General features: G+C 43.8%; 1 protein-coding gene across 1 annotated transcript in view; it reads left to right on the forward strand.

Moving 5' to 3' along the window:
• Positions 1 to 18,535, forward strand: part of LOC103799772 (ankyrin repeat and KH domain-containing protein 1-like) — a gene marked incomplete at both ends in the record, with an annotated part of 76,047 nt that overhangs the window by 53,011 nt on the left and 4,501 nt on the right. The window contains 13 exon segments of the mRNA XM_009072120.1: positions 306 to 812; positions 815 to 1,030; positions 8,379 to 8,524; positions 8,666 to 8,777; positions 9,576 to 9,721; positions 10,219 to 10,361; positions 11,176 to 11,389; positions 12,610 to 12,785; positions 13,574 to 13,736; positions 14,867 to 14,962; positions 15,239 to 15,355; positions 16,379 to 16,553; positions 16,897 to 17,350. Of these exon segments, the coding sequence (XP_009070368.1) occupies positions 306 to 812; positions 815 to 1,030; positions 8,379 to 8,524; positions 8,666 to 8,777; positions 9,576 to 9,721; positions 10,219 to 10,361; positions 11,176 to 11,389; positions 12,610 to 12,785; positions 13,574 to 13,736; positions 14,867 to 14,962; positions 15,239 to 15,355; positions 16,379 to 16,553; positions 16,897 to 17,350 (2,665 nt within the window).

Genomic DNA, 18,535 nt, shown 5'->3' on the forward strand with positions numbered 1-18,535 from the left:
GTCATGTATGTCAGAAACTGCGAAGTTTCCTTATTCCTTACGATTAAAGTAGCTGTGTTTGAAGGGATATATGAGGATCAATATTGAAAATCCCAGCTATATGCCTTGTCCTTTCCTGTCTTAACATGGAGTGTAGGGTTTGCCTTTCTGTGCTTTGACAGATGTGCAGTGCTAGTTGTAAAGATTTTTTTAATTTTTTTTCATTATTCTCTTTTTTTTCTTTTTTTTTTTTTTTTGGTGGGTGAGAGGGGAGGTTTGGGGTATCTTCAGCATGGCATTTTTTCAAACATTTTTCATGTGCTTAGGTGCATCCAAGCAGAAGTCAAGTTCCCTGCAGGTAGCAGATAAGGACCTACTGCCACCTTTTCACCCATACCAGCCTTTGGAATGCATAGTAGAAGAGACTGAAGGCAAGCTGAATGAACTTGGACAGAGAATTAGTGCTATTGAAAAAGCACAACTTAAATCATTGGAATTAATTCAAGGTGAACCTTTAAATAAAGATAAGATTGAAGAACTTAAAAAGAACAGAGAAGAACAAGTACAGAAGAAGAAGAAAATATTGAAGGAGCTGCAGAAGGTGGAAAGGCAGTTGCAGATGAAAACCCAACAGCAGTTTACCAAAGAATATTTGGAGACCAAAGGTCAGACAGACACACCACCTCCCCTGCAGCAGCAGTGCTCACTTACAGGGGTCTTCCCAGAAGTGGAAGCTGATAAGGGTCTGCCAGAGGATAACTTTTCAGGGTTACCTCAGGTTGACACAATCTTGTCTAAAGATGACGAGCAACACCAGTCTCCACCACCTGCTGAAAAAAACCTTTGCCAGCATCGCAATGTAATTTTTCTGGTAACGTAGGTTATAATGGGACAGAGTCTCTTGAACTTCAGAAAGCATTAGGGAATCAGCAGAATGTAGGACAGCAGCAGCAGATTGCTGGGCAGGGGCTCTTAGTTCAAGAACCAGACGGATTAATGGTTGCCACTCCAGCACAGACGCTTACCGACACTCTTGATGACCTAATAGCAGGTGGGTTAAGAAATATACCTATTTTTACATTAATTTGTGTGCTCAGTTTCCCTCTCTCTCCTTCCCTCCAAATACGTCTTGGGGTTTTCCAGTTTGGGAATACTTGCTTAAGAATAAAGTTCCTGATTAGTGCTATTAATCCTAACAGTGACTTTCAATTCTAACATGAGACTTTTTAAATTTTCATTATTTTTTTTTTCTAAAGTGTCAAACTTCCTGTACTGGACACCTGTTTTTGCCCCTTTGGCCTCATCTTTTTCTGTGCTTCTTTAAATAGCCTCATCATGAGTGATTAGTAGTGCCCATTAGGAAACCCAAAAGCATGACAGATTTATATCTTCTGTAGAATGTTCTATACAGGCTTATCCCTCAGTGACTTTCTTCCATGTGGTAGCCATCTCTAGAAAAAGCCAAACTGTTGTCACTTGTCTGGACAAGCATGTCCCTCTCCTTGCTGCCGGAGCTTAAACACAGCTGGAATCCATGCACAACCGCTCCGTTCTGTGATGGCTTGTGTTTGGAGAATCCCTGCTAAAGCCTGGGTGTTGCATGGGAATATCTGCTGGTTAGATGTACCACATGGCACAAACGTGTCCTGTTAGCTGGAGGAAAAGCAAAAACCTCAACATCCTTCCATGTGTTGATGCGGTGTGAAGAGGAATGGGAGTGCCCACACGTTGGGCTGTGTGAGCCCCCTGGCAAAAGCAGGGACCACTTTGGGTGACTTCATTGCGTGGATTTGACTAGGATTGAGGTTTGCTGCTGGAGGTATGTAGGACATAGCCAGTGTTGTTTGGTTCGTAGTTTTATTTTTCTATTCGGTGTTTTTCAACTTTCCTTTGTACCTTGTGCCTGTCCCCCTGCCCACTATTGTCCTGTCTGTTTCCCCACACTCCTCCTGTTTCGTAGTCGCTGCCCTGTCCTCTGGAGTTCATGTCAAGGTTGTACAAGTGTGCAGTGAGATCTCTGGCCAGCCATTCCTGGGAGCCTTTGGAATGGTAACTGCATCAAGCTCATGCAAGTCGAGACTACCTGTGACTTTGCAACCTCCCATGGAACCCACAGTCAGAGGGGTAGTGGGATGGTGGGACCAGCTCCTGTCTGCTCCTCAGTGTAATTCCAAGGAAGCCTCTCATTTTATAGGTCTTAGTTCTCCCTGTTCTGGCATCGCAAGCCTCCCTCCCTGCTCTGTGCTGCTCTTCAGAATACTCAGCCAATATTAAAACATTCTCAGTTTTCATTACGCAGAATTTTGGTACTGGAGTGTGTGAGGAGGAAGATTTGAATGGTTAATGCAAAACAAAATCAACGAGGGCTTAATCTCTGGAGAAGCTGCTGTTGCTGAGAGTTGAACATGTCTAGCACAAAGCCATTGTAGTACATCCCTCTCGTGGTCAGCAGCTCATACTGCGTCCAGATACTCAGTGCACCCTCAGGGAAAAGTGCTGCAGTCAGCTGAGTGTGAGAACTGCTGTGTGAAGGAAGATGGCAAACAACCAGGAAAACTTTACCTTAAATAAAAAAGAGTAAATGGACATTTTCTGAAACTGGTTACGGTTTATGCTAAAGACATTTTTTGCTAAGAAAAGAGATTTACTAATTTCAAAAGTTACTGCAAATGGCATCATCTGCAGCTCTTAGGAACTATAATTGCAAAAATGCAACTCAAGGAGACTTAAGCTGTTGAATTCCAGAGGCTTCTGCAAAAATGTATTGATACTGCTTCACTGAAATGTATTTTCTTCTGAAATTCTTAAGTTTGTTTTATCCCCCCTAAAAGAGTAGTTGTTGGAAGATAGCTTCTTTTTGAATCTAGACTGTGTAAAACTGACCCCCGTGTAAATTATAATCCTACTCCATCTCAGATTTGTGTCCATGTAAAAGCAAACTACAAATTGACCTACTCATACTCTGAACTCTTTGCTCTGTATTTAAAATCCACTTGACTTTTTCCACAAACTGGCCCATTAAGTCCTTCATTTTGTACAGAAATGTTGAGCAGTAGGAACTGTGATGAGAACTGGTTCTTACATGTGTGCTACAGATGGCAGGTGAATTGGTTCAGGGGCTCGTGCCTGGAGAGCCTGGCTCTTAGGGAGGTGCTGTCCCGTGAGGGGTCCCACTGCTGGAGCTGCAGTGATTCTGAGTTCAGAAGAGGTATGAATGTTTTTGTTCCTTCTGAGGATGGGGGATGCTTCAGAAGGAAGAAATGCTTTTTCCCTCTGCCCTGATAGATCTTCTCCTGCTGCTCTTACCAGTGGTGATATCCAGAGGAGGCCACAAAGATGCTCCTAGGGAGGTGCTGTCCCGTGAGGGGTCCCACTGCTGGAGCTGCAGTGATTCTGAGTTCAGAAGAGGTATGAATGTTTTTGTTCCTTCTGAGGATGGGGGATGCTTCAGAAGGAAGAAATGCTTTTTCCCTCTGCCCTGATAGATCTTCTCCTGCTGCTCTTACCAGTGGTGATATCCAGAGGAGGCCACAAAGATGCTCCAGGGGCTGGAGCAGCTCTGCTCTGCTATGTCTGGAGAGGAGACGACTGCGGGGAGAGCTTAGAGTTCCTTCCAGTGCTTAAAGGCACTACAAGAGAGTTTCAGAGGGACTTCAGGCAAGGGCCTGGAGGGACAGGACACAGGGAGTGGCTTCCCACTGCCAGAGTGCAGGGTTAGATGGGATATTGGGAAGAAATTCTTGGCTTTGAGGCACTGACACAGGTTGCCCAGAGAAGCTGTGGCTGCCCCAGCCCTGGAAGTGTTCCAGGTCAGGTTGGATGGGGCTTGGAGCAACCTGGGCTAGTGGGAGGTGTCCCTGCCTGTGGCAGAGGTTGGAATGAGATGAGCTTTAAGGGCCCTTCAATCCCAAACCAGTCTGGGATTCTGTGATGTAAGAGGCAAACTTTGCCAAGCTGCAGTTGGGACTAACTGTATGGGAGAACTTGCATTCCTATGAAGCCTCAAATCTATATTTTATTGACTAATTTAACAGTGACAACACACATAAATGAAGTATTTATCTCACCATTCTGCTGACAGGATTTGTCAGCTGTGAGGTGTTGAGGCACTGGATGTCAAGGTGCAGAGTGGCAACCTGCCTGGCAGTGAGTCACGTGCAGGCATGTACCTGTGTCATCTCTTTCATAAAGTTCTGCACAGGCCACCAAGTACCTTTTGGAAAGTCAGGTAAAACCTGAAAATGAAGCAGCTCTTTCCACTCCAGAATGTTTTGATTGCAATGGAGTTTATTTATATGTGCTTATGCAAAAATACTGCACCTAATCCTGTATTGAAGGCGTGGTTTACTAGAGACAAAACTTTAATCAGATTTACAAAAGACACAGAGACATGGTGCAGTTGAGAATGGGAAGGCCATAAATTGATGATCAGAAGAGGACATTTTGGATATTATTTTCATTACTCAGTACATATTTGGTTTCTTGGAGCCTCTTGTCTTGCACAGTTGGAGTTCCATTTCAGTTCACATTCTGCATTTACCATAGTAGATTTCTTAGTTGGCAGTATCTGAATTGAGGCTTTTTTCTGGTTAGGGTATTGAAGATGAAGAAGTTTCTTTTCTCTGTTGCTAGGTTTTGTCTCTAGTTGGAATATTTTTATTCCTCTTTGTTGTGCTCAGCTGGTATTTTTAGTCAAGAGACTGTGTGTGCTTCTGTCCCACTGTCCCCCTGTGAGCTCCCATTTCTTACTGAAATTTCAGGCATGTTCTGAGAAACTTTATTGTTGTTTGTTGTTTGGTTCTGAAATTCTGGTTGTGAATACAGAACTGTGTTTTTTTAAGGTAAAGATTTCGAAGGTGACATCTGAGTTGCTGTGTTTGTTGATGATTGCTGTCAGGAGTAAAACTGGTTACTAGGATAATCTAGAGTGGGAAATGGTGACTCATGAAAGGAGCTGCAGTTACCAACATGCAAAAGCCTCTGTGCAGGAACAGGTTGTGGAGAAGCTGCATGGACAGGCTGGAAGGCTGCTCAGGCATGAAAAAGGATGATTCTTTGTCTGGAAAATCCCAGTTCCCTTGAGGAGAAGGGAACTGAAATCCAAGTCCAATATTCCTGAATGTCCATGCTCATGGCATGACAGCACTTGGTTAGACATGGTTTCAGCCTACAGCTGAAATCTTGTCCAGAGCTGCTTGCTCCAGGTTCTGCCAATGCCTCCAGAGTTGTACGTAGATAAAATACCAAGTTCTTGCTTTCTTTTGTTTTACTCATGTTTCCTTTGATATTTTTTCGTACCTTTGGAAAGTAGGCATCCATGTCTTTGTAGACCAGTGTTCAGCTTCACACTGATACAAAGACAACCCTTTGGAATGTTGCAAGCCATTTGTAGAGCGTGAGGAAACCTGGATTTTGTCAAGTGTAGGATATTTTATTTTTTTTAAATGCAAGTCTTTTTAATATTGAAGTCTATGGAAGCATCTAAAACCTATGGCACAAAACTGGTGTTTTTGAAGATATGGTGGTGCACATTGTGAAAATGCTTTTTTCAGAAGATGTTTAATCAAAGCCTGGCCGTGTGTCTGTCAGTGCCCTTCCTGGTGAGAACAACAAATGTCTGTTGGTAGGAAACAGTCTGCACATTGGAAAGTTTCCCCCTTCTCAAAGGGTGAAAGCCACACATTTTTCTAGTCCAGTGAAACTGTGCTGTGCAGTGTAGAGATGCTGAAGGAGCTTGTCCACCTTGGCTGGGTTTGTGCCCTGCAGCCAGCCTTTCCTGGGAGGCACAGAGGGTCTGTGCCCTGCAGCCAGCCTTTCCTTGGAGGCACAGGCAGTGCTGAGCTGCAGTGCCACAATCATTCCACGTTAATGCCAAGGATTGAGATGGAGGTCTGCAGTGGATATGGTGATACTGCCCCTTGGGAAGGCTGCACATGAGCTCCTGGTGCTGAGTGTGACCTGCAAAAGACTCGTGATCGGCAAGATGTCCTCAAGTTCTCTGGGGCCAGTGTCAGACTGGTGAAGCCATCCCTGAGGGCATGGCCAGGCCACTCTGGCAGCAGGAGGCAGACTAGAGGAGTGGCTCTGCCATCGTGTCCTGGTGGTGGGATGACCATGTCTCGCTGGGTAGGGTTTACAGTGCCTGTCCCACCTCCTGTGATTGAGGTTGGTTATCCAGAAACAGAGTTGGGGAAATATGAGATAACTCCAGTTTCATAGAGATGCATGTGATGGGATGTCAGAACCATTGCTGCAAGGTCATCTGCAAGTTAAAACTCTCTGTTGCTGTGTAGCTTGGTTTCAGCCAAATCAGCCCCGTGAGACTGGAGGCAGAAGTAAGTAACCTCAGCAGTTACAGAGAGGGTGATTAACTGGTGGGCATTGTAGGAATATTTGCTGTTAGATTTAATTTTAATCCAGATTTAAAAGTATCAGTACAGAGTTTAGCTGCATTTCTGCTACCTTTGGTGTTCTCTCACGTTCGACATCATTGTTACTGTGCATGTGAAGTGCTTAGTGCACACTCATTTGTTTCAAGCACATGATGAAAATCTAAAGTATGCAAGAAATACTTGGATATTTTCAGTCATGGTTGTGAAATACAGAGAATTTGTTGAACCTGTAACAAAATCACTGAATATATTATACTAAGGATCCTTAAACCAGCTGAAGTGGAGTCTCTCTGCACAGTCCCTCTGCATGCACAGCACATGCACGCGGTTTTACATCTATCTGTGGCTGCAAGATCTGAAAACACTGAGCCAGCATCTTCCATGAGGAAGGACCAGCTTGCTTGAACTTAAGTCCTTAGCAGGGTGATTCGGTGTCTTGTATTTTGGAAGGAATGATCTCTAGAAATCCAGTTATTATCTTGCACTTCATTCTGCTGAGCAAGAAGACAACTGTATTGCATTAATTAATGCTCATTTGCTTCTGTGAGTGGTAATCCAGAGTTAGCAGGTGAAGTGGGAGCTTTCATATTTGAAACCTTCAATGCAAACCTGGTTTGCTGGTGAAGGTTGTAACAGGAATTCAAATCCAGTATTTCATTGCTTAAATGTGGTAACCAAACGCTAATGCTGGTTTTGCCTATGTCCTGAGAAGAATGCTTTACTTAAAAATACCACTGAAAACTGCCAACTCCCCAAATGTCAGGACAACCCCCCATGTTTCCAGAACCCAGGGGAAGTGACCCATGGTGCTGTGCTCCAGCCTGTCTTCCCTCTGTCACACATAGGCAACCCTGGAGGCTGAATTAGTAGTATCAGTGGTTGTGTTGAGGATGTTTCTAAGACCCTTCCATCTGCACCATTTTTCTAAGAGTATATGCTGGTGTGCACTTTGTCAGTGGAATGAGGAAGGTTGAGCTGGAAAAGGTTTGTAAAATTCTTTCTTTAAGCTGTACACAAGTTTGAGTTGATCCTTCATCTTCCTTGAAACACCTGGACAAAAGCAAAATACTGCTAGTTATTTCTTACCTGTAGTTGTTAGTGTGTGTTTTGGAATAACTGAAGCTCACCAGGTGCTCATGTGATGAGGCTGCACAGTAGAGACATTGGCAATCCAGCAGTGACAACACTTGTCAAATCCAGCTGCTCTATCAACATGAGTTACCAAAGATAAGCTGCACACCCTATCCATGGTGGATATGTACAGGGAAATTTCTCTGCTCGTTCCTTTAAAACTAGGTGAAAAAAATCTGATTCTCAATTATCAAGTTTCTTCAAATTGTTCTTTTAAAAAAGAAAAGGAAGACAAAGTTGCATTCCTTGTATCCCTGAGCTGCGCTGAATCGGCAGGATGACATTTTTTATCAGCTGTGCATCACTCAGAATAAATTTTAGGGAGCACAGACAGTTTTCAGCTCTCTTATTTTTGTTGACTGCCCCCTCCTGTCTACTTCCCTTCCACCCTCCTGGTTTGGTTCAGCTTTGAGACATGATTAATAGTGGGTGTTGCTGTCAGTCGTCTCGCTCTGAAAGCCTTCTCTGGAGGCTAAGTGTGCACTAACCTTTCTGTGACAAGTTTTGGAGTTCCAGACTGTGTTTTTGAACATCAGGTGTATGTGTTAGTGATTTGCCTGCTTAGTCTGAGCACAGGATTGAACTCTTACCAGTGAAGATTGCAATTCAAAAAGGGTAACTAATCACCCTCATAATTCCCACGTGTGATGCATACAGACTAATTCATAAAATGATTTTCTAACTTACCACAGTTTGGAGACAATGTTTGACTGTTTAACTGCTGGAGAGCTGCTTTTTGTTTGTAGGAACACTTACTGTGTTTCCCCCCCAGTGCTGTTTTGATATTAGACCATTGCAGTTTTATGGGACTTAATATTTTTCATACAAACCGTGACATTCCCGAGAGCAGATTAATAGCCTGGTGTTACTTTTCAGCTGTGAATAGCAGAGTGCCCAGTGGCTCCACCAGCTCCTCGCACACTACCGAGTCCCCGACGCCCGAGCCCTGCCCGCAGGCACCGAGCAATGTGCCCTCCCAGTCCGTGCTGCCCATGTACCCCTCGGTGGACATCGATGCACATGTGAGTAACTGTGCTTGGGCTGCAGTGGATCTGCTTCCTGACCAGTTCTGAAAGGAAAAAACATTCATCTGGTACTGTTGTAGAAATATTAAAAGCCTCTTTATTTGTAATTTCTGCTTCTCTTTCTTCCCAACTATGAAGACTGAGAGTAACCACGACACTGCTCTGACCCTGGCGTGTGCGGGAGGGCACGAGGAACTCGTGTCGGTGCTGATCGCACGTGGTGCCAACATTGAGCACAGAGACAAGAAGGGTAAGTTCAACCAGTGACACGGTTTGACCACGAGCTACGACTTGAAACAGCAAAGTTGGGATTCTTTGCTTCAGAAAGCTACTGAAGCTTGCAAAAATATAAGCTGCATTGGCCATACAAAGCCAGTGACACTGCGTGCTTTTCTGTCTGCATTGCTGAAAGAAGGTGCACCTGAGTGGGGTCTTAGGCAGACTTACAAAACATGAGGCACTTGTCCTTATGCTTCACCCTCTGCAAAAGACATTGCCAAGCTAGACAGAGCAGCTGATGGGGGTAACCATCCAATCTTGGCTGACAGAGCTGAAGGGTGGCAGCTGTCAGGTTGGGTATTGTTGTTCTCAGTAACAGAGGTCAGAAAAATCTCGAACCTTTTAATGCTATGAGAACAAAATCACCACACCACACACTTTGGCACTTACACTGGCCACTGGCAATCAGCGTCATGTACAGGGCACATGTGGTCACTGGTTGGAGCTTTATTGTATAGGAACTAAGAGGAAAGCTGTGACTTTTGCAGAGAAAGGAGTTGGTCAGAGCTTAGTTCAAACTGATCACTACAAGCATTGTTTAGATTTCTGTTTAAGAGCCTTTGGCTGGAATCAGTGCCTCAATGTGTCAGGGTCAGAAGAGGGCCAGGAATGGCTCTGAGATTGTGGCCTACACCAGGAAACCCCAGTCTGAGGAAGACACATCTGGTCAATAAAATTCACTGTGAATTAACCCTTTTGTGCATTTCTGCTCCTTAATAATCCTGTTGAGGTTCTCAAGGTTGTTTTTAAGACAATGTCATGTTGTTAGGTTTTACGCCTTTGATTCTGGCTGCAACTGCTGGACATGTTGGTGTTGTGGAGATTCTTCTGGACAAAGGAGGGGATATAGAAGCGCAGTCCGAGCGCACGAAGGATACTCCACTTTCCTTGGCATGCTCCGGGGGACGCCAGGAGGTACAGACATGTCCTCAAAGTGCTTGAGTTATTTCTTGTAGATAGATTTTTTTTTTTGTACAGTGTTGGGTTTCTTTTGTTGATGATAAATCCTCCTTTTTCCTGAAAGGTTTTTCACCTGTGTAAGTGTAGCGAATTTAAGGCTTTTTCTTCTTCCAAGAAAGGACAAAGGATTTTAAGGCTTTCTTCTTCTCTCTCTTGCCTTGTCCTAGTTTTGTTAGCTATTGGTTATGGTCAGTTGTGATCCCTTGTGGTCTGTCCTCAGTCAGTGCACTGCTGTAGCACAGGCAGGTCAGCTGCTGTGCTCATGGGCTGTGATGTCTGTACAGAACTAGGGAAAAGTCAAGCAGAAGAGGGTAAAGTTTTTCCTGTAGAATCTTGTCGATTGACAAGGGAAACTAGTAGCACACTGGAAGGTTTGAGCATGTGACAACATCACTCTCTGAATAATAGCAAAGGCCACAGTATGTCTGTTAATACCCGTGCTGTCTTTTCAGGTTGTTGATCTGCTGTTGGCCCGGGGAGCAAATAAGGAACACAGGAATGTGTCTGATTACACGCCATTAAGCCTTGCTGCATCTGGTGGCTATGTTAATATCATCAAGATTCTTCTCAATGCTGGGGCAGAAATTAATTCCAGGTAATGTACCACCTAAGCAGCTGAGCTGCAGTGTGGCACAGACACTCCGTGTGGGCTCTGTGCTGGGGTACAGGTTGGAATCTCAGATGCTTTCAGACCTCCCTGCAGCCTTTCAGCACTGATGTTATCTTGTGTGTTCATGTTGTCTTAGTGCTTTTAAATTGCCTTTAACTATCACAAACTTCATCTGACTTATAGCTAAATTTTACGGGATTATCATAGTTTACAAACCTATTCTTTCCCTTTTCCACCATTCTGAGATCTGAAAGTCAAACTGTTTCCAGCCAAACCAGGGAAAGGAACCAACCAAAGTGCTCAGGGCAGCTCTGTGTGTTTGTTTGAAGATGTCTTTTTCAGGAATAGGAATAAATTTACACAGCTTAAGCCTCCTCTCCATTTATTTTAAGAAAGCTTACATAGATTCTGTCACTAGATAGAGCGAGAGAACTCTTAACGAGAGAAAGTTAGAACTGCAGCTGTGCTAGAAGCAGGTTTTTCTGTGAGTTCATCAGATGCAGCCTGGATTTTTAGTCTGTGTAGCTTAAGGTTTACATGTGCTTTGCCCATCTGAATGTCTGAAAGCTGGAATGTGTGTTCCTTGTTTACAAATTGCAGTTGTCTATTGCATATAGTTCCTCTGATGGTTTCTCCTAATCAATTAAAAATGCTGCTCTTTTAGGTCAGTGTCTGTATTTGTGTAGGTTATATGTTCCTTTCTGACTTAAAGCAAAACGTTCTGTTGCTTTTAGATACATTTAGGTTTCCCAGAGCTTTTCTCCAGCTCTGGGCACTGCAGTTTGTTTCTTTCCCTTAGGACTGGGAGTAAGCTGGGGATTTCTCCTCTGATGCTGGCTGCTATGAATGGCCACGTACCTGCCGTGAAGCTGCTGCTTGATATGGGCTCTGATATTAATGCCCAAATCGAGACCAACAGGAACACAGCCCTCACCCTGGCCTGCTTCCAGGGCCGGGCAGAGGTGGTCAGCCTGCTTCTGGACAGGAAGGCCAATGTGGAGCACAGGGCAAAGGTAAGTGGGGGAGTTGCCTTTCTTTATGAGTTTTTTGCCTCCGACTCGTCAAGTTTCTTCATATTTTCCTGTTGCTTTGAGCTTCTCTGGGCTCAGAGGAGTTGTTATATCAGGGTCTTCTTAAATGTTCTGAAATAAGTTTGGTTTCTGCTAAAAAAAGAAAAAAAGCATCAATGATGATGAATTTTTTGTGTTAGGGAAGAGCTGAGTGGTTCTGCTGAGCTCATAATGAAACTTAGATTGACTCTTGTCTAAACTTCTTTAGGTTTAAGCTTGACGTGATACTCATTAGCAGAACAGAGATATTTTTGCGTACAAGTGAAATCTAGGCAGGAAGAGAATAGTGTTGCTTGTGATTCTCGTGTAGAACAGACTTCTTGTCTACAACAGAAGTAGTGCAGTCAAAGTTTGTAAAGCTTTTACGTTGCTGTAGAACCCATGGCTTCAGTACTGTGACCTTCTGTGCCTCTGAAATGCTCCACAGGTCCCATCCTTTGGTGCTCTGGGACAGCTTTGTGTCTCCTGCCATAAAGCAAGCTTAAAGCTTGTGTAGACAGCCAGACTGATTTCCCCAGCACAAAGGAATTTTTGGTAACTCCTAAGGCTGCTGAAATAATTGCTGTGTCTGTCTACCCCGCCTGCTTCTGGAATGACTGTGGCTGGAGGAAAGGGGATATGGATAAAAGCCAGCTCTCAAATGGTCAGTTGGGCATGTTAGCAGCTGGTGTAAGTTTATTTAACAGTCTGGCCTGGCAACTAAGTTGGGCCCAGATCAGTCTCAGTGCTAAGGGAGGCTAGAGAAAAGCTATAAAGCCAATTTCTTAGTATTTTTGTAGAAACACTTGTGTCTTCATTTGAATCTGTTCTAACCTCTGTTGTAGAGATCCTGTTACAAACTTTGCTTTTACTATTGAGACAGGTGTCTGGTGGTGCTTAGTCAACAGTTTGCTTGGGTTTGTATAAATCAAAGCCCAAGAGTATTTGGGTTTTGGGTTGGTTTTGTTTGGTTGGTTTGTGTGTGGGTCTTTTGTTTTGTTGTTGAGGGTTTTTTGGTTGGGTTTTCTGGGTATTTTTGAGAAAGAGAATGCTTGAAGTTAGGCTGCTAAACTAAATATAAGCAGCTAAATAAAAAAACCTGATTTCCCTTTGTAGCAATCATTTATGTCTTACCTAAAGTATATTGTGGAGATTTCACAGAGTAACTCGTTCTCTTTGCACAGACTGGTCTCACACCCCTGATGGAAGCAGCTTCGGGAGGCTATGCAGAGGTTGGAAGGGTTCTCCTTGATAAAGGAGCAGATGTGAATGCCCCACCTGTGCCTTCCTCAAGAGACACAGCTTTAACAATTGCAGCAGATAAGGGTCACTACAAGTTCTGCGAGCTCCTCATTAATCGGTAAATGATTTCTTCTCATTAAGTGTTCAGTGCCAGGTTGGTTGGGGACCTGAGCAACCTGATCTCAGGGTTGTCATCCCTGCCCATGCCAAGGAGGTTGGAACGAAATGATCATTAAAGTCCCTTCCAACCCAAACCATGACTATGATTCATGGCACATTTGACCTGTAGCTGTATTCTCTGTGGCAAAGGTGCCCTTGTTTACATTACCTTGTGTGTCTGAGAGCAAAGCAGCTTTGGAAGTAGGATGTAGGACCTGTTTCCTACTCTCCAGTGTTATCCTGGAATATCTTGCTACTGCAGTGTTATTTAAGCAGAGCAGGCAGCTGGGACCAGAGACAGGCAGACAGTGTCTGGCTCAGACAGCTGTTGGCTGTGTATGAATCCTGCAGCTCCCACATGAGCATTTCCTCTCTGTCACTTGAGGGGCAAAGCCTGAAAGTAGCTCTTGAGCTTTTCCAGCATAACCATGTGCTCTGCTAAAATCTCAAGGGGCTGCTTTGTCCTGTGTGTAGTCACCAGGCTGATGATGGTTCAGAGGACCTGGGGTTGCTGGTTGCATACCTGTGGTGCAGTGGGTGACTTGGAGTGAGTGCTCATCTGTCAGGGAAGTTCAAATAATCCCTGTGCCACTACACTGCGAATGAAACAGCACATTTCAGGGACAGTTTCTTCCCTCTAGCCACTCTATTTCAGTTATTAAAGTTGAATATCTAAGTGTGCTCTGATCTTCTGTGACGTTGCTGTCTGACTGCCCCCTTTCCTCACCCCCATTCACCTGTTTGCAGAGGAGCACACATCGATGTTCGGAACAAGAAAGGGAACACCCCTCTGTGGCTGGCAGCTAACGGAGGCCACTACGATGTGGTTCAGCTGCTTGTGCAGGCAGGAGCAGATGTGGATGCTGCAGATAATAGGAAAATTACCCCTCTCATGTCAGCGTTTCGCAAGGTAGGAGACCAACTCCTTTTGTATTTCAGTGCTAAATGTTTTCTAGACAGTGCTGCTCATTTGGTCTGGAATCTCAATGCTTGGTTCTGGAAGAATCAATACAACACAGCAAAATTACCTCTGATACAATGCTTGCTTTAAAGTAATTGTAATCTCTATACTTCACACAGATCCAGTTTTTGAGAGATGAAGCATTTTATTCTCTGAACCATGTTAACTTCATTATTTCCAGTCCAAAAACTTTCACTGTTTGAGATTTGCCAGTTCAAGACTTCCTATTTCCCTCTATGTTTCTGCAGGCTGCACTGCTTGTTTCAGTCCAGCTTTTGAGCTGAACACAGTGCCAGTCTGGAATAAGCTGTCCCAAACCCTTTGTGTTTCTCCTGTTCCATTCTGATCTGCTGTGATGGGACAGTTTGTATAGTCAGCTCTTTTGTTACCCACTGCCTTTTCTTCTTGGCAGGAAGAATGTTAGTTTGCGATGGTTCTATCAGTTGTGTTGTTGGATGCAATGAGCATAGCTATAGCAGAGGAATTTATTAACTGCAGCTGCTTTGCCTTTAACAAAACAGCAAATAGATGTGCAGCTTTTGTGACAAACAGCAATGCTGAGCGTGCCACTGCTGTCTGCCTTGCTTTCACCTAACTTCAGTTAGGTACTTTGTGTTTGCAGTGTACCCCAGCAACACATTGCTGTGCTTGCCAGGATAACATTGATGTGTCTCTGTTCCCTGTCCAGACTTACCTTGTACCTTGAACAATCTAAGTCAGTTCTGTAGCATGAGCAGCAAGAAAGTAGATTGGAGTGACAAATAGGGTGTAAAGAGGGTTGTCTTGACTGTGACTAAAAACATGAAGATGTGCCTCTGTCCTTGGGCCTGGTTTGGTCTTCATATTTTGAAGTTAATACCTTGTGGGAGAGCTTGTCTTTGCCACCCTGATGCAGAACACTAGCTGTGCTGTCAGCACTGAGCAAGCAATAACTGCTTCCTTCCCAAACAGCAGCTTACCAGAAGTGCTCCTGATTATTTTCAGTCTTTTGCATTGGACTAAGAGGTATCAAACCTACATTTTGATGATGAGTGTTGACAATTGTATACAAGAGATTAGAGTTGTCTTTGCTGTTCTAGGGGCATGTGAAAGTAGTCCAGTTCCTGGTGAAAGAAGTGAACCAGTTTCCTTCAGACATTGAGTGCATGCGCTACATAGCCACAATCACGGACAAGGTGAGTGATCTTGTCCTGAACTTTCAGCAAAAATACACATGAGAAATTCTTAAGTATTCAAAATGTATATATTTGCTCACCTGTGTTTGATTTGGAGGTTTGTGCATGTTGCCTTTTTAATACAGGACTTAAAAAATAAATCAGCAGTTAGAGTCCTATTCTGTGAATAGTTTGTATGCTTATGAGCACAGGGGACACAGCCTCATATTTGTAAAGCAAGTCTCACTCCCCAATTTTTGTTTATTATGGGGATAGTAAGACAAGTTTGCATTCCAGGACCTGTTGAAGAAGTGTCACCAGTGTGTGGAGACAATTGTGAAGGCTAAAGACCAGCAGGCTGCAGAAGCCAATAAGAATGCAACTATATTGCTGAAGGAGCTAGATCTGGAAAAAGTGAGTAGAGAATTGCTGTTGTGTAGCAGAGGGTTTGAACTGTGTGTCTGTAGGCTCTGTTTCCTTTTGGTGTTTCTGGGGGCAGTTGGTCTTCGTGCTGTGGCTGTGTGTTCCTTCCTCTAATATGTAGCAAGTGAAACATGTACTGAGGGTGGCATGTTGGAACTGACTTCTGCTTCAGCCACTCCATTGTCCTTTTTAGGAAGGCTTGGAGTTAGCAATAGTTCCCTTAGGTAGTAGGTCTCTGGGATTACCTCAGTGCAGAGGACTTGAGAGTAAGGGAGGTCTCCAGTCTCATGGTGTGGCACATGGTGTGTTTATATACTGTGTACATTGTAGTCCATAAGCATTTTATGGACTTCTGCTTGGTGGAGTTGAGCAGATAGTGGGAAAAATCACTTTCTCCCTCACTGAGAATGCTGTGAAGTGTCCTAGAGTAACACACTTAGGCACTCTTTAGTGGGCTCTCTTAATGGAGGCTCTTACAGTTTTTTGACAAGTTCCACAGTAGTTCATCATTTTACAGGTTGTGGACCTGTTAAATACACATCAGTTGCTGTGCACAGCTGCAGTGCAGCACAGATTATTGGTTCCATGTGTTAAAAATAAAGTGGTTAAAATTAGAGCAGTTGTGTGTAAAATACTCTTTTGAGCACAGACTTTTGAATCAAAGATGTGAACATGGCTGCAGAAATATTACTGAGGTTATTAAATGTTTGTTTGCGAAAGGATCGAGAGGACGAGAGGTTTTACTGGTTTTCCAGTAAAACTCTATTTTTGTAATACCTCTGTTTTGGTTGTTATTTTGTTATCATTTCTTAGATGTTTTTGGACCAATTAGTCCTGTTGTTCCATGAAGGCTGCCCAGTTTCTGTGTTATGATTCAATATGTGACAAAGTCATCCTAGTCCATTGTGCTCTCTCCTTCCTCCCTCCCCCCAGACTGATAGGGAAGATCTGAGTTATAACTATGATTTAGACTGTGTGAAAATGTTTAAACATGGATTCTTTTCTCCTACATAGTCAAGAGAGGAGAGCAGAAAACAAGCTCTTGCAGCTAAGAGGGAGAAGAGAAAGGAAAAGAGAAAGAAGAAGAAAGAGGAACAAAAAAGAAAACAAGAAGAAGATGAAGAAAATAAGCCTAAGGAAACGCTGGAGCTGCAAGAAGATGATGACGAAGAAGAAAATGATGATGAAGGTAAAGAACAAGTGTCCCTATGAAAAAGATAGTGGTGGGGATGCCTTGTTTTAACCATCAAAGTAAGGGAATGTGGTTGAAAGCTGTCGTCTTACCGTGACAGTGTTGCACAGCTGCTGCCTTGGGTCTTCCCTCTGCAGTCAGAGTTCCTGGCAGAACTCCTCTGCTCAGCTTTTCTCCCCTTTGTTCCCCAAAGTCTTTCAGTCTTGGAGGGTTTTCAGCTGAATGTGGTGCAAGTAGTCTGACAGCTCAGTAAGGAGCTTCAGCTGTAGTGTGTTCAGGGCACTGAGTGGCCAATCCCATTTTGTGGGTTCTGATTGTGTATCAACTGTTTATCTTTCAGTGGAGCAAGAAGTTCCTATAGAGCCTCCAAGTGCAACTACTACAACTACGATTGGAATTTCTGCGACTTCAACTACCTTCACAAATGCCTTTGGGAAGAAAAGAGCTAATGTGGTGACTACCCCCAGCACAAATAGAAAAAATAAGAAAAATAAAACAAAAGAGACTCCTCAGAATATGCAGATAATTTTGCCGGATCAGCATATATCTCTAGCACAGCAAAAAGCAGATAAAAATAAAATAAATGGAGAGCCAAGAGGTGGTGGTGCGAGTGGGAACAGTGATTCGGATAACCTGGATAGCACAGATTGCAATAGTGAAAGCAGCAGTGGAGGGAAAAGCCAGGAGTTGAACTTCACAATGGATACGAACTCCTCGGAGCGGCGCTACGCCTCACTGCTCATGCCCTCTCAGGAAGAGAAAACCAGCACCTCGGCTTCCAAAACACCAACCAGGTGAGACTGCTGTGTTGCTTCCCTGTTGGCTCACAAGGTTCTACTTGTGCCAGTGTAAATTTTCTGCAGCTTAAGCTTTACACCAGCTGGTACATTGCTAAAGCCCTAGCAAGACTGAGTCTACTTTATTTGTATAGCTGTTGAGGGTTGGGACTAGATGATCTGTCAGGTCCATTCCAACCCTTAAGTTCTATGATTCTGTTAAGTAACACTGTCAAGTTTGAACACAACTTCTAAAATGCTAGGTATAAACCTTCTTGGCATTGCTGGCTAGTTGTTAATGCTACTTGAGCAAAACAGCCTTTTCTCCCTGCGCTGTTTAAACATCCATGTGGCATTGTGAGCTTTCTTAGACTAGATTTTAAAGTGATTATGCTGGGAATTCAGTAAGGAAGTGCCAGCTCTACTTAGCATTCACTTACAGAAATGGTTTTGTTACCTTTTGATTGTTTTGTGGTCTCATCACTAACTCATTTGCCTTGCGATCTTTGTTTTAAGGAGGGAAGAAGTTGATGACTCGGAGCATTTCACCTGCCAGGTTGATGGGCAGTTTGATTTAACCTTGTCGAACCAGAGGTGAGAGTCAGAAGAACTCAGGGAATGTACAGGAGCCATATGAATGGTTTGGAAAATCATTCAGTTGCCAGGGAATGTGCTGATAACTTTTACAGCGCCAGTTTCTGAATAGGTCACTGGTTTGAGTTAGAAAGCTTCAATCCCATGTGGATCTGTAGTCTGTTTGTTTTTACATCTAAGCAGTACAAGTCTGAACCTCCAGAGTTTTGTTTGTAATTTTCATTTCCTGCACTAAGAGAGGCTACAGGGGTCGATGTGCAGGACACTGGGCTGACTGAGAACCCATCCTCAATAAGAACACAAATACTGTGAGATCAAAAAGGGCAGTAAGAGAGAGCTGTTGTCACCCTGAGTTGCTTGTCTGGGAGTGGAAAGAGAGTCAGGATTTTCCTTATCTGTGTCCTTTTTTCCCAGATCAAAGTTAGGTGCAGAATGAGTGGGTTCATCAGCCCTTGTGGTTGGGGTGTGTGTGTTTTGGGCTCGCCTTAGGAATGCTAGAAATTGGAATTTGTCTGTGTTCTGTAAACATAAGTTGTTTCTGCCTTGGACTTTTCATCCAATGCCTTGGGGTAGGTGTGTTGTCAGAGAGCTAGAACTTCCTAAGGGAAA

The sequence above is a fragment of the Acanthisitta chloris genome, unplaced genomic scaffold (assembly GCF_000695815.1).
Source record: "Acanthisitta chloris isolate BGI_N310 unplaced genomic scaffold, ASM69581v1 scaffold6213, whole genome shotgun sequence".
NCBI lineage: Eukaryota > Metazoa > Chordata > Aves > Passeriformes > Acanthisittidae > Acanthisitta > Acanthisitta chloris.